Source organism: Octopus sinensis, linkage group LG10 (assembly GCF_006345805.1).
Source record: "Octopus sinensis linkage group LG10, ASM634580v1, whole genome shotgun sequence".
Lineage (NCBI taxonomy): Eukaryota > Metazoa > Mollusca > Cephalopoda > Octopoda > Octopodidae > Octopus > Octopus sinensis.
In genome coordinates this window covers 57435814-57461991 of record NC_043006.1, presented here as the reverse complement: position 1 = coordinate 57461991, position 26178 = coordinate 57435814, and the positions used below count along the sequence as shown (strand labels likewise).

Here is a 26178-nt window from a genome sequence, read left to right as displayed (position 1 = left end):
GATTCTGATGAGGTAGCTGTTAATTTTTAAAATGATATTGTAGGGCTGGTGTGAGGGACCAAATCTGGCCAGTTTGAACATAAAACAGGCAGAATACTTTTGGCCGAATATGGCCGGTTTAAATGCTAAAGGGTTAAAAAGTTGAAAACCATTGCAATTTTATTAAATGCTGCATTTAATGGAATGGGCTAAGATGTTTGCTCCCCAGCCACATAATTTCAGGTTCAGTCTCACTGTATGGCTCCTTGGTGGGAGTGTCTTATACAGTTGACCAAAGCCTTATGAGTGGATTTGGTGAAAGATAACTGATAGAAGACTGTTGGATATATATATATATATATATATATTATATATATATATATATGTATGTATGTGTATATATAGGCGCAGGAGTGACTGTGTGGTAAGTAGCTTGCTTACCAACCACATGGTTCTGGGTTCAGACCCACAGCATGGCACCTTGGGCAAGTGTCTTCTATAGCCTCGGGCCGACCAAAGTCTTGTGAGTGGATTTGGTAGATGGAAACTGTCGTGTATATATATATATATGTTTGTGTGTCTGTGTTGCCCCCCCCCAACATCGCTTGACAACCGATGCTGGTGTGTTTGCGTCCCTGTAAGTTAGCAGTTTGGGAAAAGAGACCGATGGTATAAGTACTAGGCTTGCAAAGAATAAGTCCTGGGGTCGATTTGCTCAACTAAGGGCAGTGCTCCAGCATGGCCACAATCAAATGACTGAAACAAGTAAAAGAGTAAAGAGTATGTATATATATGTGTGTGTGCGTATATATATTTGTGTATGTGTCTGTCTCTCACTATCACTTGAAAATCCATCTTTCTTGGCAAAAGTGACCGTTTGAACAAATACTGGGGTTGAATTGTTTGAAGTTCTTGAAGGCAGTGCCCCTGTATGGCAGCTGTCCAATGACTGAAACAAACAAAAGAAAGATAAAAAGTGACAATTGGTGTGCACCCTTTTCAATCCTCCTAGTCCCTCCAACTCTATCATGAGAAACACTGCTGGGGAGGAAAAAAAACTTCACGATGCAGTATGTTAGTATTATTTGATGTAATTATACTTCCATTGAGTTATGTTGATATTAAGTCTCTTTGATCCTGAATATTAGCCAACATATTGAAACTTTTCTGTGTGTGTCTTTACAGGCAATTCGACACTCCTTGGACATTGCCAAATATTGAACGATATGTTTAGAAATGAAGATATATTTAAATGTTTTGCCCTATATTTAATGCTAAGCTCTAGGTTAGCCTTGATCAAGCAGAGTTCTGATCAACTATGATCAAAAGCATTCGAGTTGTAGCCATCCCATCTTCTTCTCCAGATATGCATTTAAGGCAATCTAATGTCCATTTCTAAAACCGTTGGATTTAGGAAAAATCTGGTTGCTATTTCTAGTAGGTCAAGCAACCATGAAGAAACACTCGTTATCTTATATTTTTCTCCTAATGTATATATTTAAGTATAAATAAAGATGTATATTGAAACTTTACTCTGTCTTTACAGGCAATTTGAAGAAGAATTAAGAACATACCAGGGTAATGACCCCTTAGATATTTGGTTCAGGTTTGTATATTTTTTTGTTATTCTCCTTCTCTTCCAACTAGAGTTACCAATGTCTCCCCTACACCTGTTCCCTGACATACTTTAAGCATCTTGTCACTTGACATTAACCCTTTCGTTACCAAACCGCCCAAAGCCGCCCGAAAAAAATTTTGGTTTATGAGACCAAACCGCCCGAATTTACCTATTCATATTTAAATGAGAATATCAGAGCAAATCTCTTCAGTACATTCGTGAAAACACGTATTATACTTCGTAAACAGTTCAACTACAGTTTTGTACAATAATCGAAGTGTAATTTTAATTCCGTGAATTTTGGGAGATTTTTTTCCGAAATTTGTTCCTATTGTGTTTTCAAAATTTGTAATTCTGACAAAAAATGGATACGAATTTCATTATATCAAGCAGCGAGTCAGAATTCGAAGGATTTTTTACTGAAGACCTTCATAAATCTAACTCTATGACTGAAAAAAAAAAGCATGTGGTATTTGATAATGAATCTGATGTTTCATTTTCCGAAAGTGAAAACAGTGAATCTGAGATCTCCGATAGCGATAAAGAAAACGAATTGGCACCTGAATGGAGTGAAAATTTAAAAACTGTTTCTTTCGGTGATTTTTCTGAAGAAACTGGACCAAGCCACAGACTTTCCCAGAAGAGTAAAGCCTTAGACTATTTCTTTTTACTTTTTCGAATGAGCCTATTTGAAATCATTACGGCAGAAACGAACCGTTACGCTAAACGTAAACAAAGCGAAAGAAAGGATAGTTTGTGGTTTCCCACAACCTTAAATGAAATTAAGACTATTTTGCCATAAATATTATTATGGTTATCAGAAAGTTACCCAGAATAACAAATTCTATCGTAAAATTTTGTTGTATACCCAATTGAATATTAGCTAATAACCCATTTTCTATAGCGATGTTTGAACAAAATTTTAATAATTTTATATTTTGTGGAATTTACCTGTATCTACCTGCAATTAGAATCGCTTTGTGACAAAAATTATAGTATAGAATTGGTTGAGAATATTTCATTAAATTATCTTCCAAAAATCAGATTAATATATTGATAAATAAAAAAGTTATAGTTGTTTAATGAAACCAGACTAAATTTATGATTACGTTAGAAATTAATTGAAACACATAAGGGGTGTAATTTGGTCAGAAATATAGTAACGAAAGGGTTAAGCCACTTCACTCATTACTGCTCCCTTACTTTAGGTGAGGTGTATTGTCTTGCAAAGTTACTTGGCTAACCCCACTAGTGCCAGTACTATGTAAAATGCACCCACTACACTGTCTAAAATTGTTGGTACTAGAAGGGTATCTGGCTTGGTGCAGTCCTCCAGGTTGCCAACCCCTATTGTACCATCCAAACCCATACCAGCATGTAAAACGGACATTGAATTATGATGGATATTCTTAGTTCAATATCTTCTCTCTGTATGTGAATGTCTCTGTATACATATTTTTGTATGTTATTATATAAATTTAATTTGTAATCCCTGACATTAATCTTTTCCTCTGTCCCTATCACATTCTCTCTCTCTCACAGCAGTCAACTTTTCCTCTCATCATGCTCTACTCTCACACCACCTTGCTCTAAATCATCTCTCTCTCTCTCTCTTCCTTTCAGTTGCAGGGAGCACCATTTGACACTCTTTATTCTTGCAAGTTACAAGGCAAACACTTTTGCCATAAAAAAGAAAACATTCAGTACACTCTCTACAGTGGTATTAGGGAGGGCATTGAGCCAGAAACCTTGCCAAAACTGAAACATTGGTGCATAGTATAGTCCTCCAATTTGGAAAGCAGGCATAAAATGATGCTGACAATCATCACATATTACCACTCATATTTAATGTCATTACTAAATTTGGCATTGTGGTTTTACTACAATATTTTGGTGAAGCTGCTTGGAATGATGGTGTTGACTGGTTTTACTCTTGTTTTGGGTCACCAAGATTCTCTCTCACAAGCTACCAAATATTAGTATCAAAGAGTTACTTACAAAAACGTAAACAAAATTGTGCTAGCACAACTCATTTACATAATAGTACAGAACTGAAGGACAGATATTTCAGTGATAATAATATACATAGGGATATGATTGTGTGTGTGTATATATAAATATATAATTTTAAGTACAGGCATACTGTGTGGTATGAAGTTTGCTTACCAACCACATGGTTCCAGGTTCAGTCTCACTGCATGACACCTTGGGCAAGTGTCTTCTACTATATAGCCTTGGGCCAACTAAAGTCTTGTGAGTGGATTTGGTAGACAGAAACTAAAAGAAGCCTGATGTGTGTGTATCATTGTGTCTGTTTGTCCACCACCACTGCTTGGCAAATGGTGTTAGTGTGTTCATGTCCCTGTAACTTAGTGGTTTGACAAAAGTGACTGATAAAATATCAAGCTTAAAAAAAGTTAAGTACTGGGGTCAATCCAGTCAACTAAAACTACTGACTGAAACAAGTAAAAGATAAATGATATATACATGTATATATGTTGTGTGGATGTGTGTATGTATACAAAAATGAAAAGATGGATAAAACTGTTGAAATGGTTTGTAATTACTTTCATTCCTTATGCAACACAAACACTTTAGATTGATATATTTATTACTGTATCATAGAATGTATGGATCATTGTAATATTGTATATTAATTGTTTGCTATGACTTTTTAATGTTGAAAACCTGTTTTATCCCTTCACTGATTCTGTTTCTTCTTTTTAGGTATATCACATGGATGGAAGAAACCAACCCACAGGGTGGGAAGGATCTTCCCTCTCTGCTCAGAAGCTGTTTGTTAACATTTTCTGAACTGGACAAGTACAAGAATGATCCAAGATATGTTGAAATCTGGGTGAAATTTGTAAGTAAATTAAGTGGCATCAAGCAAAATTATATTTTGGTATTTTGTTTTGTATTGGTTATCTCCCCTTTATCGATTGGTTATCTTTCACCTTTATTCTCCTCTGAGGTTAATAGAATTAATACAAATATTCTCCACGTTTGTGAAAGATTGCATTCAAGAAAATCTTGCTATAACATTGAGTTCCAAAAGGTTAAACATATTTTCCTGTTTAACCCTTTAGCATTGTTTTGAATTAATCATGCATTATCTTGTAGCTTTGAGATTTTGATAAGGGTACTGTTAATTTTTAGAATGATATTGTAGGGCTTGTGTGAGAGGCTGGATCTGGTTAGTTTGAGCATAAAATAGAAAGAATATTTTGGCTGGATATGGCCAGCTAAACCCTTTAGAATTCAGATTATTCTATCAAATGTAATATTATTCACATTTTCTAAAATTACTCCTATAGTATCTTGTACCTTTGATATTTCGATGATATAATTGTTTAATTTTAGAATGACATTGCAGAGTGGGTGTGAGAGGCCTGATCTAGTCAGTCTTAGTATAAAACGGGTAGAATATTTGGGCTGGATATGGTTGGCTTAAATGCTAATGGGTTTATGACTGCCATGATAGAAGAGATTCAGTGATAAAATAAGGTTTCACATGGCAAAACTCCACATTAGGACCAAGTTATTTAGGAGTACAAAATTTCTGCAACATGATTGCATGTATATATCTCTGATAAACTTTTGAAGTCATTTAAATTGAAAGAAATGAAGGTGTTGCCCAGTATGTTACCATATTTATTTTGAGATGCTTTGTGTTTCTTTCAGTTATCTTAAATATAACAAAGAATTTAGTAAAATAACTTAGCTATCATTAAGCTAGTGTTAGGAACATAAATTGTGACTAAGGTTTGGTGGAAGATTTCAATTCAAAACTTATGGAAGCAAGTGTACTACAGAGCCAGTTTCAGCCAGGTTGTTAATGAAAGGGTTAAACTAAAACTAGTAAAATTTAAGCACCCTGAAGAACTTAGTAACTTTTGAATGAAATGTTAAAAATAAATGATAATTAGAAAGTTAATTTTTCCAACATTTAATAATTTTCCATAAAAATATTTTTGTTCTTTTCTTCTGCTTTTCTTTCAAAGGCCAATCTATATGACAATCCAATATTGTTGTATGAACATATGTTTGGTAAAGGAATTGGTTCTCAGAATGCAATGTTTTATGAATCCTGGGCCAGTGCGTATGAACTCCTAGGAAATAGCAGAAAAGCGGATGCCATCTACAGTGAAGGTATAAGACTGAAAGCGGAGCCCTTCAATTACTTACAAAGACAACACTAGTAAGTATTAAAGGTGTTTCTTGGAGCACTCTTGTCTACTAACATGTAACATAGGGTTCCCCTGAATTGCCTTCTACTCACTCCAACCCATTGTCCTTATCACACTGATTCTTTCTCACAAACCCTTGACATTAAACTTCCTCTTTTCCTTCTATTGTTTTCTTCTCTGTTTGTCTCACCTAGCACTCTTTCACAATAATAAACCTGTTCCTCCTATCATATTTTAACATCTTAACATTTCACTGAGCCCTTTTGATATCGTCTTACCTGAGACTTCCTCTGTTTTTAGGAATCAAACTTCCTGTTTTAGCCCTTTCGCTACTGTATTGATTTTGACATTATCTGTGTTTCTCTCAATGATTTTAGATATAACAAAGAATTTAGTAAAATAACTTAGTTATTATTAAGCTAATGTTAGGAATATAAATTGTGACTAAGGTTTGGTGGAAGATTTTAATTCAAAACTTATGAAAACAAGACATTTCTACTACAGAGCCAGACCGGTATCGAAAGGGTTAAGGTGGTGTAAATTAAAAACTGCCACAAAAATTTCATGCTAATTTGTTCCAAATATCACTCTTATAATGGTTTCAAATTTTGGCACAGGGCCAGCAATTTTAGGGGAGGGGTAAGTTGGTTACATTGACCTCAGTATTTAACTGGAACTTATTTTATTTACCCTGAAGGGATGAAACATAAAGTCTACCTCAGCAGGATTTGAACTCAGAATGTGAAGATGGATGAAATGCTGCTAAGTATTTTGACCAGTGCACTATTTTGCCAATTTACTGCCTTGCATCATTCTTATAATGAGTTAATACAGTTCTATATTTCGGAATGAGAATCCAGGTTTGAAATTTCCTCAAGGCACCTGATGAAGGCTGGAGAGTATATCAGCCGAAACATGTTAACAATAAACAAGATGAGGACAAATACCCATCGAATGTAAATAATGTTATAATGAGTTATTTTCATAAATTCTTCATTATTTTCAAAGTTTATTGACATGAAAGAAGTGAATCTTTCTCTCAGGTGTGTAGTGCACTCTGTTAAATGGTTTGGTGACTTGAGTAAAAACATTGCAGAGATGCCATGAAAATAACACCTAATGCACTCTTTAAAATAGTTTGGTAAATTAAGCAGAAACATTGCAGTTGATCAGTGGACTCTTTCGTTTTAGATAGGTTAAGACAAACTCTTTAAAACTAGGCATGGTTTTATGATCAAGAAGTTTGTTTAGTATCTGGGTGGTTTCATATTTGATCACACTATACAGCATCTTGGGCAATTGTCTCCTCCTATAGCCTTGGGTTGACTAAAAATCTGCAAGTAGAATGTGCCTGTGGAAGTTTACCTGAGGAATTGTTCCTGTTCTTGAGTCCCCATCTTTGTTTTAACATCCACTTTTCCATGTGTGCACCTGTGCTGGTAGTATGTAAAAAGTATCCCGCACACTGTATAGCGGTTGGCATTACAGTTTGCATGTCAACTGTTTACAGTTGACACACAATGTCAGGACTAGGATAGACGGGAACACACACATATGACACTTCTTTTAGTTTTTGTCTTCCAAATCTATTCTTGAATCTTTGGTCAGCCAGTGGTTAAAATTGAAGGCACTTGCCCAAGGTTCCATGCAGTAGGACTGAACCTGAGACCATATGGTTGAAATGCAAGTTTCTTAGTTTCTACCTATCCACCAATGCACCCCTCCCTCTCACACTCCTCTGCTCAAGCAGTTTTGTATCCCAAAACTACATATTTTCTCATTTTATCGTTGTATTGTATTTCAGTGAATTTCAAAGTCGCATAATTCTTGGCCAGATGAAAAATGCTTCCCTGGCTGATAAAGACTCTGTGGATGCTATTGAGGCTGAAGGCAGAGCCGCTTTTATGAGTTTGAAGAGCAATGGGAAGAAAACTTCAGCAATTAGGCCCCATGGCCCCCAACCTACTAAAAGTAAATCACTCCTTTATTCTTTATTTTCTCTAAACTTCATGAATGTGTAGTTTTGAAATTGATGAAGTAATTAGGTGATGAGAATATTTTTAAATGTTTTTTTCTTTTGCTTTGTTTTTGTTAAATGACTAAGTGGAATTAACCAGAATCACTTGAGACATTGAAGAAACCATTATATTGTTGCTTGGCTTACAAGAAATATCATCCACATCCCCTTAGAATTATGTCCTGAGTGAAAAAAAAAAAAAAAAAAACATTGGACAGTTTGGTCCCTAATATACAAAAAAAAAACAGAGGCACATAGATAAACTGCTTAATTCCATCAAGCCAAGTGAAATCTTAGTCGTAGCTTATTCCAGTGTCACATATCTGGCACCTGTGCTGGTGGCACTTAAAATGCTCCCTTTGAACTTTGGGCCTCATTGAAGCAGTGACAAGTGACCAAGACCTTTGGCAATATACAATACTTGAGAAGACCTGTCAAGCCAAGTGAAATCACAGTTGTAGCTGATGCTGGTGTTTTATAATTGCCACATAAAAAAAGCACCCATTACACTCTTGCATGGGTGGTGTTAGGAAGGGCATCCAGCAGTTGAAACCTGGTGCAGCTCCCTAGCTTATCAGTTTTCAGTCAAATTGTCCAACCCACACCAGCATGGAAAATGGATGTTAAATGATGATGATGAAATTAGGGTTGATCAACAACAATAATTCCACCCTCTAATATTCATTAATTAAGTCACAGTTTATATTTATATTATCCTAGCAGTATAGCCCAGCGTTGCTCGGGTTTGTTTTCTTTTCGACCCTTTAGAATTGGAATTTTTGAAAAGTAAGAATTTTGCATTATGTAGCTTGTTGTTCTCTTTAAGTGAACATTTTTCTTGTTGAAATACACTGAAAAATGGCGACAAAGCAGTAAAAAAATCGTTAAAAATTTGTATTTTCATAGAAAAAAAGCACCTTTTTGATGTAAATAATTTTTGGTCTTAATATGGTCCGATTTTAATTTTTTCTTCTATGAAATGAAGAGCAATCCTTCTTCTATCATACTCTCAATTTTGGTCAACTTGCACTGCAGGGTCTCGGAGGAGATAGTGTTAGTTGAAGGCTACCAAACCTGTCACACACAGACAACTTCAGCTTTATATATATAGATTTTGTAGGTTTCTTATTACAATTAGAACAAGATTTCATAGCTCATTTGTAATATTAATGTTAAGACTGTTGTTTTAGAGTGTGTATGTGCACGTTGTGCATATACTGGTGCTGGATTATTCATTTCACCCAATAGGACATAATTTTCAGAGGATGTGGCTTTTATTTCTTGTAAGTTGAGCAACAGTATAATGGCTTCTCCAATGGCTCAAGAGATTCTTGTTTGTTCCACTTAGTCATTTAACAAAAACAAAGCAAAAAAAGAAATGTTTTGAAGTACATTTTCTCATCACCTAATCCTGCATGGCCACAGTCAGATGACTAAAACAAATAACACACACTTACACACATGCACACATATACTCATATACACTCACATACATACACATTCACTCACATGTATACACTCACACAAACACACACACACATACACATGTATGTGTGCAAAGTTGTTTGCAGATGAATTGTAGAAAACTCTCCCTAAATATATTAGACATTAAAGCTGTTGCTTGGCCAAATTGTCTGTATAATTGTAATGTAGTGAAATCTATTCTAAAAGACAATTCTTTCTTAATAGCTGATGTCAGAGTTCCTGCTCCTGGAGAACGTTGCCAGCAGCTACAACCCAACTTTGAAATACATACTGATGAAAACAATCCTCCAAGTGACAGCTTACCCCAGTGCAATGAATATGAAAGCATCCCTTTTAAGACCAAAGTCAATCGGGAGAATTGTAGAAATCCAGGACCTTGGCCACAAAATAAGGTAATTTCGGCATTTTTGCAACAAAATACACGAGGATGTTGATTGTTGTTCTTAAAGACATTAGTTGCTTGAGTTGGTGTTTTACATACTGAAGTATTTAGTAAAATCTGTTTAAATAACAGCGTATTTCATTAGCTGTTTCTCTTTTCACTCATTTAAAATTTTTACTGTAAATTCTGTGTGATGCTACACCTTTAGGTTTTTAAAATTGGATCTTTACTTTTGACCTACAGATTTAAAAAATAATTTTTTGTAACTAAACACTTTCAAGTTTTGGACACTGGTAGAATGCATCATATAAAACATCTTTTACTCTTAGCATTTTTGAGAAAAACTTATATTTACGAAGTTATTTCACGTCAAAGTAATCCTATTATGGTAATTTCAACCAATCAATGACGTGTATTCAGCTGAATAAAATTACTGCTGTTGTTTGTCAAAAACAACTTAAGGCGGTGTATTTTTCGTTTGTCACTGTTATTTATGACAACCCTAACCCTAAAACCTAAAACCAGTACAAACACACGAACGATGCCATAAATAACAGTGACAAACGAAAAATACACCGCCGATAGTTGTTGTTGACAAACAACAGCAGTAATTTTATTCAGCTGAATACACGTCATTGATTGGTTGAAATTACCGAAATAGAACTACTTTGACGTGAAATTACTTCGTGATTATAAGCTTTTCTCAAAAATGCTAAGAGTGAAAGATGTTTTATATGACACATTCTACCAGTGTCCAAAGTTTGAAGGTGTTTAGTTACAAAAAATTATTTTTTAAATCTGTAGGTCAAAAAGTAAAGATCCTTAAAATTCATTTCTAGTTCTGTCTCATATTTGTTCAATATCTTTTTTGTCTTTTAGTAATTAAAATTATTCTTTCGCCACCCTCTCATATTATGCACTTTATTTCTAATGCATGATATGCAGTAATCTCCTGTCAATGCAGTGAACTGTAATTGTTAAAGAATGAGTTATGTGGTGATTCCATCTTAAAAATTCAATAACTGTAGAGAGTTAGGAAGTTATTTTTTTTAATGAGAGTTAAGAGTATAATCTTGTATTCTTTTATTGATTTCAATTATTGGGCTCTGGCCTTGCTGGAGTACCACTATCTTCAAGAGGTTTAGTTAGTTATATCAACTTCAATATTTATTTATTCGACCTCTGTGCAGTTTTCATTTACCAAATTCAGAAAGATATTAGTCAGTCCAAGGCTTCTGTTGAAGACACTTGACCAAGATTACACACAGTGGTCATTTCTTAATTCCACTCAGAAATGGCTGCATCTAAAAATATCATTGATGGTAATATTAAATCATGAAAAACTTTATGTAAATTATGCAATTAGTTTTCAATTTAGTTACCTTACTTGCAGCATCCTTCTTTTAGACTTTCTGAAACAGGACTGGTGGGCTGTTTCTGGATGAATTGAAATTTGGAGTTGGAATGCTGATGTTTTCATTAGCAACTAGTCAACATTGTTGATTCACTCCAACCATCTTTATGAATGCTGGCCAGGGCTCTGTGTCCTTTAGATATAAAAATGTCTGCCGTGGAACAAAGATCCTTAAAAGAGCAGTGATGGCTTTCACCAATGAGCAGATAGCAATCATAGCCATGTTCCACAACAGTTTATATATATATATATATATATATCATCATCATCATCATCATCGTTTAACGTCCGCTTTCCATGCTAGCATGGGTTGGACGGTTCAACTGGGGTCTGGCAAGCCCGAAGGCTGCACCAGGCCAGTCATATATATATATATAATGTGTGTGTGTGTGTTTATATCTTTTGATAATATATACCTACAGAAGATGTAAACATTGGCAAGAAAATTTATAAAGCCATACTTTTGTATCAAGGCCTTCAGGATATTGTGTCTGAGTTGCACAGACACTCCATCATTACTCTCATTCTTGTAAATACAATGAACTAGTGATCATGGCCCATTGAAAACTTGAAAGCAACAATATTTGTTCCAAGAATAAATGCATTTCTGTACCATTATACCTGGTTGTGAAAAAAGCAAAACAGATTGGGCTGACTTTACAACAGCATTATTAACGTTCTCACTTTTACTTAAATACGTGAATGTCTTATTATAAACATTGTTGGCTGATGTGCAAAGTGGACAAACTATTTGAATGAGAATATGCTACCACTCTCATGTATTGTATTTTTTTTCTGTTTTATTTCAGATGACGCCAAAAAAATCATTTTCAGTAATCAAGACAGCCCCATTTGTTGTGCAGAATGATGGCACCGGATGTTTAGCGTACGTAATTGTTGGATGTCAGCTAAAGATTCTCTTCCTCCTCCCCTCTTTACTTTGAGTGTGTGTATGTATATATATATATATATATATATATATATATATATATATATATCTGGGCCATGTTGATCTTAGTTATCACTCTCCTCTCGGCCATGTTGTCTTGGATATACATATGTAAGAATACTGAGTACCCTTATGACTCTTCCCTATATTGCACATTCCTCTTATCTCAATTACTGATACTCTTTTACTTGTTTCAGTCATTTGACTGCGGCCATGCTGGAGCATCGCCTTTAATCGAGCAACTCGACCCCGGGACTTATTCTTTTGTAAGCCCAGTACTTATTCTATCGGTCTCTTTTGCCGAATCGCTAAGTAACGGGGACATAAACAAACCAGCATTGGTTGTCAGGCAATGCTAGGGGACAAACACAGATACACAAACACACACACGCATATATATATGTATATATACATATATACAACGGGCTTCTTTCAGTTTCCGTCTACCAAATCCACTCACAAGGCTTTGGTCGGCCCGAGGCTATAGTAGAAGACACTTGCCCAAGGTGCCACGCAGTGGGACTGAACCCAGAACCATGTGGTTCGTAAGCAAGCTACTTACCACACAGCCACTCCTGCACCTATTCATTTTGTAAATTTATTTCTTTAATACTTTGATATTTCAAATGATATTGATAAAATTTTGATTGTAATCTGAATGAATTGAATTAGCAAACAGATTAATATATATATATATTTTTTTTTGTTCATTTAGGACCCCAAAACATGTACCTGAAATAGATAGTAAAGCATTAAGGTAAGTTCTGAGATTTTAAGCAGAAATATTATCCACTCTAGTTTCTACATAGTTTGTTGATTAAATTGGTTGGATGGCTGCAGACAGTCTAAGTAAATTGAATATTTGAATATTTAGTTAGAAAAACAACTGACTGAATATTTAGTGGTGAACTAGAGAACTGAAGATACTTTCAAAGTTGGTTGAGTTTAGTGGAATCTTAAAGTTGGTTTAAGTTTCAGAAAATAAAAAACTCTGTGTTTACATAACTCTGAACCAACCCTGCCTCCACAAACCATACACCTTAGTCTTTGAGATACAAATCTCTTAATTCTTACCTATAGTCTATTTCTGCTATTCAGGCTACATACTTCATTGGAACTTGCTCTTAAAGTGGTATCTGTGGTTTTGTAGATTCCACTCACTTTTCTCACTTGGATGCCATCAACAAAGACTTCAAGTTACTTTGACATTTTCATTAGCACCATCTTGACTATTAAAAAGGAAAAAAAAAAGAACAACTTGATCAGAAATCTCTGCAGTTTAATATTTTGACTTCTGGATGCCATTGAAGTGGAAAATAAATAAACATTACTTTAAACAACTATGGTGACAGGAACAGTGTATATGGCTATAGTAAATATGCTACTACAAGTTTCAACTAACTCATGCCAGCCTGTAAAGATGGACATAAAACTGAACCAAATGAATTGACTGAAACACAGCACTTGATTAATTACCTCACGATTGTTTTGTTAGCTATATGTTTGTGTATTTTATTATGACATGACTTAGATGGAGGGATGAGGTTGCTATATCTGCTTGGAACTGCAGATGGTAGTACTGTGAACCCCTCTTGATTTGGTATATAATATAAATGCATTTACAAGTGAAGGACTTCTAACTTTATTTGTTGAGTTCAAATTCCACTGAGGTTAACTTTGCCTTTCGTTGTTTTGGGATCAATAAAGTATGTCAATTTCTGGGGTTGACTTAGTTGACCGTACTTCAGTTCCTAAAACTACTGACCTTGTATGTATGGTAGAAACAATTATCACACTTTGGATAGCTTGAAGGAAAAAAATATAAACACTAAGTTGATAATGATTTCAAATCCTGTGGAGTTGTCCATGTCCTTCTTCTGGACCCAATAATATGAAAACCCTAAAGCAATGAGCTTGCTGATTCGTTTGGATACCAGGCAAAATGCTTAGTGGCGTTTCATGTCTTTACATTCTGAGTTCAATTTCTGTCAAGGTCGAATTTGCCAATCATCCTTTCAGGGTCAATAAAATAATTACCAGTTAACTGTTTCGTTACTATGTTTCTGACCAAAATACACCCCTCGTGAGTTTCAATTAAATTCTAAAATAATCATGAATTTAGACTAGTTTCATTAAACAACTGTAACTTTTTTACTTATCAACATATTAATGTAATATTTGGAACATAATTGAAGAAAGGGTTCTTAATCAATTCTATTGCATAATTTTTGTCTCAGTGACTAATTACAGGTAAATCCAGGTAAACTGAGCAAAATGTAAAAATATTTAAATTTTGTTTAAACTTTACCATAGAAAATGAGTCATCAGCTAATATTCAATTGGGTATGCAACAAAATTTTGACATAGAAGAATTGTGCACATCACTAGATTATCAGTTGAATTTAATGCACATAAGAACAGGTGTACCACAAAGGTAAAATAAACTGAAATATTGGAATTTTTTTTTGAAGAAAACTAGAAAATTAAAGACATCAACTAAATGAAATATACTCACATGCATACATGAATACACAGGAACATATATGAGAAAGTTTTACAATAGAAATTAAATCATAACTGGTCACTCACCTTACAGGTTGATTAAAATTACAGGTAAATCAAAATAAAAAGTAAATCTAAGTAAATTTGAAAAAGTTGTAAAACATCCCACTCTTCATACTGCAACCTTGCAGAATGCATGTTGGAAAGACTTTTCAACTGACCGTCCACTGGGAGATTTTCTTTGTTAATGTAGACATTCACGGTACTGCCTTTTGCGACCCCTAATTTTTTCTAATTTATGTAGATTGGCTGAACTCAGAGGGATATCTCTCTGGCAGGCTTTGCTTTTCCTTCTTGCAGATATTTTTTTGGAGGAATAACTTGCCCTCAATTGCGTTGCTATATCTGCTCGGAACTGCAGATGGTTGCACCGCTTGCGAACCCCTCCTGATTTGGTATATAATATAAATGCATTTACAATGCTCATGTTTACTATATACCAAACCAAGTATCGCCACCATTTATTACCCAGTCTACCAACCAGATAACAACTCAAATGAGAAACACTCCCACCTAATAGTTATGATCATGAACCAGTGTAAGAAATTAAAGGTAGTGAATGATAGAATCAGTGTAGTATTGAACAGATAGCCTTTTAGGATTTAGTTAGTGTTTTTATGTTTTGAGTTCAGATCCTGCCAGGGATCAACATTTGTCCTTCCAGGATCGCTAGAATCCGGTAACAATTATTTACTGGAGTTGATTTTTATAACATTTCCATCTCTTAAAATTTGTGACTATGAGCCAAATTTAGAAACTGTTATCAAAATTTTTATCATTTTTTAAAAAACTTTGTATTTCAGTGTTCAGAAAACCAAAAAAGAGCCTGTTACACCGATGGATGTAATTAATGCAGCAGCCAATGGAATTAAACAGATACCTATGTACTGTAAAGAGAAGGTGTACGCTGGAGTTGAGGAGTTTTCCTTTGAAGAAATTCGAGCTCTGCGCTGGAAACGGAGGCATGAAGAACAAATGTATCATTCTCTTGTTGGTGAGTTGTCTTTTACTTTGTGGATTGTGGCCATGCTGGGGCACTGCCTTGAAAGGTCTAGTTAAACAGATAGGCCCCAGTACTTATTTTTTAGTCTGGTACATATTCTTTTGGTCTCTTTTGCTGAACTGCTATGTTATGGGAATGTAAACAAACTAACACCAATCATCAAGTAGAGTGGGTGAGGCAGACAAGCAGAAAGGATAGGCTGCCACACACTTTCTGTTCACCAAATTTACTCATAAAATGTTGGTCAGCCTGGGGCTATAGTGGAGGACATTTCCCTAAGGTGTTGTACAGTGAGATTGAACCTGAAATCTATGGTTGCAAAGTGAGCTTCTTAACCATATAGCCATGCCTGTACCTAAAGATTTCATCTTCATTATCATCATTTAATGTCTGCTTTCCATGCTGGCATGGGTTGGATGGTTTGACTCAAAAATGGTAAGCTGCAGGGCTGTATCAGGTTCTGATCTGATTTGGCAAGGTTTCTATGGCTGGATGCCCTTCCTAATGCTAACCACTCTGCATGGGTGCCATTGATCTGGCATTGGCTTGACAGGGCTACACAAGCACAGTATATCGCCAAAGGTCTTGATCACCTCTCACTGCCTCCATGAGGCACAACTTTTGAACGGTGCTAGTTAGAGGACACTGGCATCCGTCATGACTACAATTTCACTCGGTTCAACAGATTTTCACTAGCACAAAATATTTGCCCAATGATTGAAAGGTGCTTTTAAGAAGCCAGTTATGCAACACTGGCATTGGTCACAACTACGATCTCACTTTGCTTGACAATTGCAGTCATACTGGAGCACCACCTTGAAAGATATTTTAGTTGAACAAATTGACCCCCAGAATTTTTTTTCTTTTAAGCTTAGTACTTATTCTATCAGTCTCTTTCGCTAAACCACCAAATTATGGGGATGCAAACACACCAAAATCAGTTGTCAAGCAGTGGTGGGGGACAAACACAGACACCCACTCATATATATATGTATGACAGGCTTCTTTCAGTTTCCGTCTACTAAATCCATGCCCACGGTTTTGGTTGACTTGAAGCTATAGTAGAAGACACTTGCTCAAGGTGTCCTGCAGTGGGACTGAATCCGGAACTGTGTGGTGATGAACTTCCTACAATTTCCTTCTACCGGTTTCACTCCCAGTGTTACACAATAAATGAAATAAACCCCAAACTATGATGATAAAATAAACTTAATCAGACAGCCTAATAATTTTCATTCAGTCAATTATACTAGCTTCCGTCACAGACAAAAACTGACCTTGTGTCTTCTGAATAACAAACAAATTTCATGGAACCTGAACATGATAGAGATAAACAAGACACAAAGAAAAGCTTCTGATATGATTTCTGATTATTTTGCTAGCAAGTGCTACAAATGCTTTAGTTCTTATATGACAGTTCTATTTTCCCACGACTTATTTATTTTATATTGAATCTGGTGAGCAGTTGCAACATTAGTTATGTTTTCACATTTCTGAAGCAAGAGTAACAAAGGATTGTCAGTTAGAAAAAAACAAATCCAACATGGTGTAATTTATTTGAAAGAGATGTGTGTGTGTGTGTGTGTGTATATATATATATATATATCATCTTCATTTAACATCTATTTTCTATGCTGGCATGGGTTGGACAGTTTGACGGGAGCTGGCTGTACAGAAGATTGCATCAGGCTTTACTGTCTGTTCTGCCATGGTTTTTATGGCTGGATGCCCTTTTTAACACCACCCACTCTTACAGAGTGGACTCAGTGCTTTTTACATGGCACCAGCATCGGCAAGGTCCATTTTAGCATGGTCTTTACAACTGGATACCCTTCTGAATGCTAAATCTAGGAAGGGCAACCAGCTCTAATGATTTCTCAAATAAATCCATGTCTAACCCATGGTAGCAGAATAAAAATCAGTTTTGAACAAACAAATGAACAATATATATATATCATCATCATCGTTTAACGTCCGTTCTCCATGCTAGCATGGGTTGGACGGTTCGACCGGGGTTCTGGGAAGCCAGAAGGCTGCACCAGGCTCCAGTCTAATCTGGCAATGTTTTTACAGCTGGATGCCCTTCATATATATATATATATATATATATCATCATCATCATATATATATATATATATATAGATACACATATGCAGAGAGGCTTCTGCACAGTTTGTGTCTATCAGATTCTACTTGTAAAGCATTGATCAAGAAGGCTCTTCTCAAAATGCCTTTTAGTGGTATGAAACTAGGATCCACATGATTTCAAGGTAACTTTTATAACAAGACATTTGTACTTGTATTCTTGAAGCAATTCTAATCTAAACTGTAACTCCTAAGTGCCTTGTTATTTCTTTCATTTCTTATAGAAAAGAATAAAAAATTGAAAGAGGAGCAGCAGCAGATATTGTTAAAAAATGAAGAACTGTTGATTCAACACCAGGTTTTGCAGAAATCATTGGATGAAAATGTGGAAATGAAACCAGTGTAAGAACAGAATACTTAAAATATTAGCTGCTATTTCTGTTTCTATTAGTACTTTAACTTGAAGGATCAGACAAGCTGTTGAACAGTGAAGGGATGCAAACCACATAGCTGTCTTGTTTTGGCTGGATCCCTGAACTTTCACTGGCTCACTCCACCAAGATGTCAATAGGTACTCACTGTGTCGGTACAGTTCACTGTAAGGCACCATACATATTGATGCAACATACCACAATAAGATATCATGTGTTAGTACAATCTGCCATTTAAAGTACCATGTTTGTTGGTACATTAAAATGGTACCTTACATTCCCCACTGTAAGGTACTATATGTCTTGGTATAGCTTATCACAGTATGGTACCATTTTATTGGGGTAGTTTACTACAATAGAGTCTGTCAGTACTGTCACCATGGGGGAACCTCTGTCCAGTTGCTCAGTCAACAAGAAATAGAAGTCAGATTTCGGAGTCACATCCTACTTACTACCTTATAAAAGATGCATTGGATAGTGTTGTCCAATGTACACTATGCTTTAAACATTGGATCCTGTTAAATTGTCCAACCCATTCCAGTATCAAATATGGATGTCAAATGATAATAATCACTGGCTTAGTTATGACGCTCAATCGAAAATAATTCCCTTTACATCTTGTACCAATGTCTACAGAACTGTCTTCTGCTATGAATTTTTGTTCTCGTGTTTATGTAGGAAATTATCATTGTTGGAAAGCTTTTGATTATAAAGTCTATTCGACCAGGTTGGCATAAAGCTAAAGAACAAGAGCACCCAGTGCATTAGCACAACCTATCATTGTCAGGTACAGAAACATTTGTTTTATCACCTTGCCAGGGTGAGTGCCCATGGAGTAATTAAGTATATCATATCCACCCTAGAGAATTTCACAGATACCTCTTGTGTTCATCATAAAGGTTCGACTTGATTTGAAAGAGAGTAGCTGTGAGTCTAGTTACTGGTCTATTAATCACTTGGTTGCAAAACCCATATCCTATTGCAAGTGATTCCCTTTGTTCAGTCCCCTGGATAAGGACACTGAATTCTACTTATCTGTGCCTTACCTAAAGTATGATTGTTCTCCAGCTAAGTGAAGTTTCTTGTGATGAATTTGCATTGTATCCAGGAAAGTTGTGCTACCACTTCATTCTAATGACATCAGACCTAAGTAGCAGCTCTGTGAATATATGAAATTTAGGAAACATTATTATTATGAAGATGGTGGAGTAGTGGATGAAATGCATTCTGGTATTTAGTTACCAAGGTTCACAAAATTTGATATAAAATAATAACTGGGGTCAATTAATTACCTTCTTAAATTTGTGCTGTGTTTTATCTTGTTTCTGTCATTAGACTGTTGTCATACTGGAGCACTGCTTTGAAGGAATTTTAGTCGAACAAATTGACCCTAGTAATTATTTTTAAAAGTCTGGTACTTATTCTATGTTTTTTTTTTTTTTGCCAAACTGCTAAGTTACAGGGACATACACAAACCAATACCAGTTGTCAAGCTGTGTTGGGGGGACAAACAAAACAAATGACACACATACATGAAGGGTTTCCAAACAGTTTCCATCTACCAAATTCTCTCTTGAGGCATTGGTCAACATGGAGCCACAGTAAAAGACACTTGCCCGAGGTGCTGCACAGTGAGACTGAACCCATGATCATGTGGTTCCAAGGCAAGCTTCATAACCAATATTCTTGTGCTATATGCAAATTTATAAATTTTTAATTACCAGTTAAATTTTTAAGCTGATTTAATTGATTCTGCCCTTACATGAAAAACTGTTGCTTTGTATCAGTATCATAAATCATTATGTTTTACTATATATTTCCATTGTTTCTCTGATTTTGGAATCTTATGACATCTGTTAGTTAGTACTAACTTGTGAGTTGTTGGTGCTGACTAGCCAGCTTGTCAGCACTGCCAAACTAGCTTGTCTGTGCTGCCTTGCCAGCGTGTCTATGCTGACTAACCAGTTTGTTGGTGCTGGTTAAGCAGGTTAATAATGACGTGCATTTTGTCAGTATTGATTAAGATGCTGGTAGCACTGATGGTAAGCTGGTAATGACCTAAAATGTTTTATTATTGTAAATTATTGAAATTCATGTTACCAAAGATTATCTTGAACATTCACCAGGGAACCACAAGAACGCAGTTTGAAGAATGCAAGCTCACGTGACTTGACACTGAACGGCAGCCTAAATCGATCTGGGCAGCATACGACCAGCATTTCGAAAACTCCAGAACCTTTGCAAAATACTAGTCAGACAGGATTTAATTCCAGTTTCCAAAATAAAGAAGGCCAAAAGGTATTTCTTCCTCATTGTTGTAGCTTTTTTTTCTCTTTTCAGAACCCATGATCCAGTAGATCTTTGATCAAAAGTATTCTGGCTATTTCCATTCAGATGGGATGGTCATGTAAAATGTGTAAGAATTAAATTGTACTCTCCTTTTTATAAGATAACAGGGGTTTTTTTTCAGAGCAGTTTTGGTTACTATTTCTGTTTGGCCATGTGATCACTTGGAAAATTCTTTATTTTGCATTGTTGTTGGTATATTTCGAACTGTAACATACATTGATGTATCATGTACCAAGCAATAAATAAATTTCCATTGAGTTGCTTGTACACTTTGTAAGTAATAAAGCAAGCTGTAGAAACCATGACACTGGAGTGCAATATAGTCCTTGGACCCATTGGATCCTGTTAAATTGTCCAACCCATTCCAGTATCAAATATGGATGTCAAATGATAATAATCACTGGCTTAGTTATGACGCTCAATCGAAAATAATTCCCTTTACATCTTGTACCAATGTCTTCAGAACTGTCTTCTGCTATGAATTTTTGTTCTTGCGTTTATGTAGGAAATTATCATTAAGGTTGCAAGCCGACAGAATTGTTAGCATGCTGGACGAAATGCTTAACAGTATTTCGTCTGACTTTACGTTCTGAGTTCAAATTCCTCTGAGGTCGACTTTGCCTTTCATCCTTTTGGGGTCGATAAATTAAGTACCAGTTATGCACTGGGGTCAATGTAATCAACTTAATCCCTTTGTCCTTGTTTGGCTCCTTGTGGGCAATAAAGAAATAAAAATTGTTAGCATGCTGAGAAAAATATTTAGTAGCATTTCATCCATCTTTATGCTCAACTTTGCCTTTCATCCATTTGGGATTGATAAAATAAGTTCCAGTTGAACACTAGGGTTGGTGTAATTGACTTAGTCCCTCTCCTGAAATTGCTGGCCTTGTGCCTAAAATTGAAACCATTATTGTTTTTAAACAAAAATTATTACTTGCTAATTTAAATGGCAGGTATGTAATCCTGAGGTTTGGTGACAAGTCGTCTTGAATCTCAAGAACCTTGAGATTCTAACAACAAATAGGAATGCACTTTTCTGCAGGTTGGCAATATATTTCAATTCCAATACCCTTCAGCCTCTTAGGTAGTAGTTTAGGTGTTGTGTCCAATGCTCTAAGTACCATATGAACAATATTTCACCCTTTTGTTTCGACAGTTTTTTTTTTTGTCTCTCTGAGCAGCTCCTGATATTTCTTAATTTTCCCCATTTACTTTTGATATCCACTCTACTATCATATATTGCAAAGTTCATGATCTTATACTTTGCTTTTTTTCTGTCCTTTTAATCATATTTGGTCTCCTTACCTCAATAATATGAACAGTCATTTAAAAAATCTCAACCATTCACGTTGACTGTTTCTGTCTTATGTTCATTCCCTTTTCCAGTCACTTTGAATCAGAAAAATTGGCTAGCATGTCAGTACACTCTTTTACTTATGCAGTCATGCCTATGTTTATACTCTTTGTCCTAGCTTACTGCACTCACTTAAAAGATGTGTAATACTTTTGTTCCTTTTGCATACATTTTGCATTTGAAACCCATTAATTTTTTTTTTTTTAACTTTCTCCTCTTACTCCTTGCCAGTCGACATATGCACCATCTACAACACTGAATACTATGGAAGCAATGGAAGTTGTGAGAGGATTTTATTGTGATTCCATCAATCTTGGCAAAGATACTACAATTGACAGAGACCAGGATGCTGATTATGGTATTTATCTTTCATTTACTCTCCCTTCAAAATATCATCCATTTTCATTATGATTGTTACTGTTGTTGCTTAATCAGCATAGGTCAGCATTGATTTAGCAGCCCTGTGGATCAGAGAAGTTCCAGCTTTTAACACTGTGTTCTCTTTTTCTTTAAATAGATTATCTTAAACCACATTATACATTCAGTGACAAAAGTATGATAGAGAAATTTAGCTGGTATATATCTAATATGTCTAGAAATTTAGCTGGTATATCTAATATGTCTAGTGACCATGTTAAGACTTATTGGTTTGAGCTGCAATCATGACAGCAAGATGAACAATAGCAGATTTCAAATAGTGAATATGTAAATAAACATAACTGAATATGGCACGTAAAAAACACCATTTGAGCGTGGCCGTTGCCAGTACCGCCTGACTGGCCCTTGTGTCGGTGGCACGTAAAAGCACCCACTACACTCTCGGAGTGGTTGGCATTAGGAAGGGCATCCAGCTGTAGAAACTCTGCCAGATCAAGATTGGAGCCTGGTGCAGCCATCTGGTTCACCAGTCGTCAGTCAAATCATCCAACCCATGCTAGCATGGAAAGTGGATGTTAAACGATGATGATGAAAGTTGTAGCTGATGAAATTGTTAAGAATTAGTCCAGTCTATTGAATAATCTGTGATCATTTTCTAATTTCCAGCAGGAGAGTCTGAACCAGTATACCAGGAGCCAGTGCTTAAAGCAGCCCCTTTTGTTATTTGTGAGGATGAACAGGAACCTGACCCTCCAGCAGCTGTGAAAAATGTTAACAATGTTTTTATAAGCCCGTAAGATACAGAAATATCTGACTCATTTTCATACACTATGTGCTTTTGTCATTTTCTCGTACACTTGCTCAATTTCTCCATATCTTCTATTGAAAAGCCTCCTAATTCAGAATCACTGCTTGATAGCATGAAACTCTTATCCAGTTTAAAAGTTGAAAAAAACTGCTGAAGAAAAAATGTGAAAAAAGGTCTCCCAAAATTTGCAGAATTCAGATATCATGTCAAATAATGTCGGATACTGTAACTGGACTATTTACAAAATGAAATCATGTTTTCACGAATGTACTAATGATATTTGTTCTGAAATCCACATTTAAATATCAATGGGTTTGCTCAGCTAGGTTCCCATTAAATAAGTTGTGTGTTAACAGAATGTTGGGCTGAACACTTTGTGGTAATTTTTTTCATATTTTTTTACATTCTGAGTGGAATCAGGGTAGGCAGTAAATGATATATTACTTAAGAAAGAGTAAAACAAAAAAGAGGCAATAATCAAAATAGCTTGAGAAACACTGGTGTTTGGAGATTGAAGTATGATAGAGGGACAGGATCAGGTGATACATGGCTTTCCCAGTAGGAAAGGGAGAAAAGAGACAAGACTCAAAGTGAATATGAGAAAGAGAAAAGGGACACAGGATTGGAAAAGGTGGGTAGGTAAGTTTGTGTGTGTGAAAGGTGATTGACAGATGGTTAAAGATGGAGATAGAGGCGGAAGCAATGACTGGCACAAATGGGTGAAGGCATGGTCATCATCATCATTTAATATTCATCTTGCATACTGGAATGGTTTGGATGGTTCAACAGGTGCTTGCAAACCAGAGAGCTGCGTCAAGCTCCATTGTCTCCTTTGGCTGAATGCTCTTCTTAATGCCAACCACTTTACAGAGTGTACTGGATGCTTTTTATGTGGTACTAGCATTTATGTTTTTAAGTGGCACCAACACCAGCAAGGTTGCCAAGTAACTTGCCAGACAATGACCTCTCAGCTGAGAGAGGGAGTGGAATCGAGGAAAGTGGCTTTGTGCTGGGTGTGAGGGTTAGAGATATGTGTCTTAAAATAGAGGGGACATTTGATCAATGGTAAATATCAGTTTGGGGAAGAAGAAAATATGAGTTTGTCAGTGAGAAGGAAGCAGAGGTAATAAGTGATAGTAATAGACAATGTGAAGTGCAGGGAAGCAAATGGTATCATTTACAGCCCCTGAGAAGTGCATGGAAGAAGTAATGTATCTTTTTTGGTCATAGTGTAGAAGACTAGATACAGCAGACAACTGTTACTCTCTGTCTAGTTGTCCATTTTTTCCTTTTTTCAACTGAAGATATTTAAAAGAAATGTATTATTGATTTCTCTTAAAATTGGTTTAACAATTCTGTTTCTAACATTTGGTACTTCTTTTACCACAGATCATCAAATTCAAACTTCAAAGATGGAATCAGCATAGGAAGATTAGATAAAGAAAAAAACGTAAGAGCCATTTTTGAAATGTTGGTAATCCCTGTAAAGTTTTCACCTGAACATTTCTGCCTTGAAATATAGACATCTCTGAGTAGATATAATACACACTCTCTCTCTCTCTCTCTCTAAAATGGAATAGTTAATGCGTGCCTGATTTTAGAAAGGCGTATTTGCCTCTTTCTTTAGTGCTCTGAAATACTAAACCATTTTATAACTAAATAAATTTGTGTTTTTTATTTTACTATTTCTTAATAAAGGTGCAAACATGGCTGTATGATAAGAAGTTTGCTTCACAAACATATGGTGGGTTCAGTCCCACTGCATAACACTTTGGGTAAATGTCTACTACAGTCTCAGCTGAGCAAAGCCTTGTCAGTGGTTTCAGTAGACAGAGACTGAAAGAATCCCATCATATGTGTGTCTACGTTTGTCTTGACATTGTGTTATACTTGTAAGTGGATGTCACTGTCACACAAGCAACATCATTCATTTCCAATATTCATCAAGAATATATCTGGCTATGGGAAAATATTACCATATTTGGAAACAGGGAATGGTTGGTGACAGGAAGGGCATCTGAATAACACCATTCAAGCATGATCATTACCTGCGTTGTCTTACTGGCATATGAAAAAACATTCGAGCGAGGTCGTTGCCAGTGCTGCTGGACTGGCTCCTGTGCAGGTGGCACATAAAAAGCACCATTTGAGCGTGCGTGGCCGTTGCCAGTACTGCCTGACTGGCCCTCGTGCCGGTGGCACGTAAAAGCACTCACTGCACACTCGGAGTGGTTGGCGTTAGGAAGGGCATCCAGTTGTAGAAACTGCCAGATCAGATTGGAGTCCGGTGCAGCCATTTGTTTCGCCAGACCTCAGTCAAATTGTCCAACATATGCTACCATGGAAAGCGAACGTTAAACGATGATGATGATATGTATAGACAGATAGGAATAAAGGAATAAACAATGACCTTACAAACTTAGCTTAGAACTGTTTCTGTTATAAGATGCAGTGGACTCCTGGTTGAGTGCCTGAGTAACACTTTATAGCTTCACCAGAGCCTCAATATCTACAGCAATCCTTCAGTTATAATGAATAACTGAAGAACTACCATCTACTTAAAACATAATGGTTGAATGAGTGCTTACAATAAAAGGCAAAAAAAAAAATTTTTTTTTCAATATGTATTTATTTGTGTTTGTTTACATTTCCACTCATTTCTGTGAAAGTTGCAACCTTTGCACTGTTGCCAGTACACCTGTCAACCCACACGATAAGCTGCCATAGAAATTCCAGCTTTCAGTTCCATTTACAAGGTGTTGATTGACCCGAGGCTACAGTGGAAGATACTTTCTTTGAGTATCTCAGAGTGAGATAGCACTTGAAACCATCTGGTTATAAAGCAATCGCCATACACAGACAGCCATAAGCTATTTCAGTGCCTATGGTATGTTTATTACATTCTCACATATTTAGAATAATATAACTTTCAGCACTTAACTACCTGGGACTCTCCTTTCTAAAATGCTCATATTTATTTTTTAAACCTAAACAAAAAATCTCATTACAATATGATAATGTGAAATTTCAGCTGGTCAACACCAACATAATATACGTTAAACTCTTCCAAAATTTTCATTGTATTGAATGTTAATTGAAACACCTCAGTGGCAGTATACTCATTAGAAATAGTTATGGAAGGGTTGATGGCCAGAAATCTTCATTCATTTCATC

General features: G+C 35.8%; 1 protein-coding gene across 3 annotated transcripts in view; it reads left to right on the top strand.

Annotated features, from left to right (window-relative positions):
• LOC115216795 overlaps positions 1-26178 on the top strand; it is a 51406-nt gene that overhangs the window by 4721 nt on the left and 20507 nt on the right. For 2 of the 3 annotated variants that reach the window (XR_005000995.1, XM_036506707.1), the window contains exons 2-14: positions 1526-1585; positions 4325-4463; positions 5602-5798; positions 7592-7758; positions 9494-9681; positions 11895-11971; positions 12750-12791; positions 15400-15590; positions 17969-18086; positions 20242-20413; positions 22050-22176; positions 22863-22989; positions 24394-24454. Coding sequence is in view for 1 of the 3 variants with exons in the window: in XM_036506707.1 (XP_036362600.1) it covers positions 1526-1585; positions 4325-4463; positions 5602-5798; positions 7592-7758; positions 9494-9681; positions 11895-11971; positions 12750-12791; positions 15400-15590; positions 17969-18086; positions 20242-20413; positions 22050-22176; positions 22863-22989; positions 24394-24454 (1666 nt within the window). In the remaining 2 variants the exon portion in view is untranslated. The remainder of the gene's footprint in view (positions 1-1525; positions 1586-4324; positions 4464-5601; positions 5799-7591; positions 7759-9493; positions 9682-11894; positions 11972-12749; positions 12792-15399; positions 15591-17968; positions 18087-20241; positions 20414-22049; positions 22177-22862; positions 22990-24393; positions 24455-26178) is intronic. The other variant, XR_005000996.1, reaches the window with a different exon arrangement.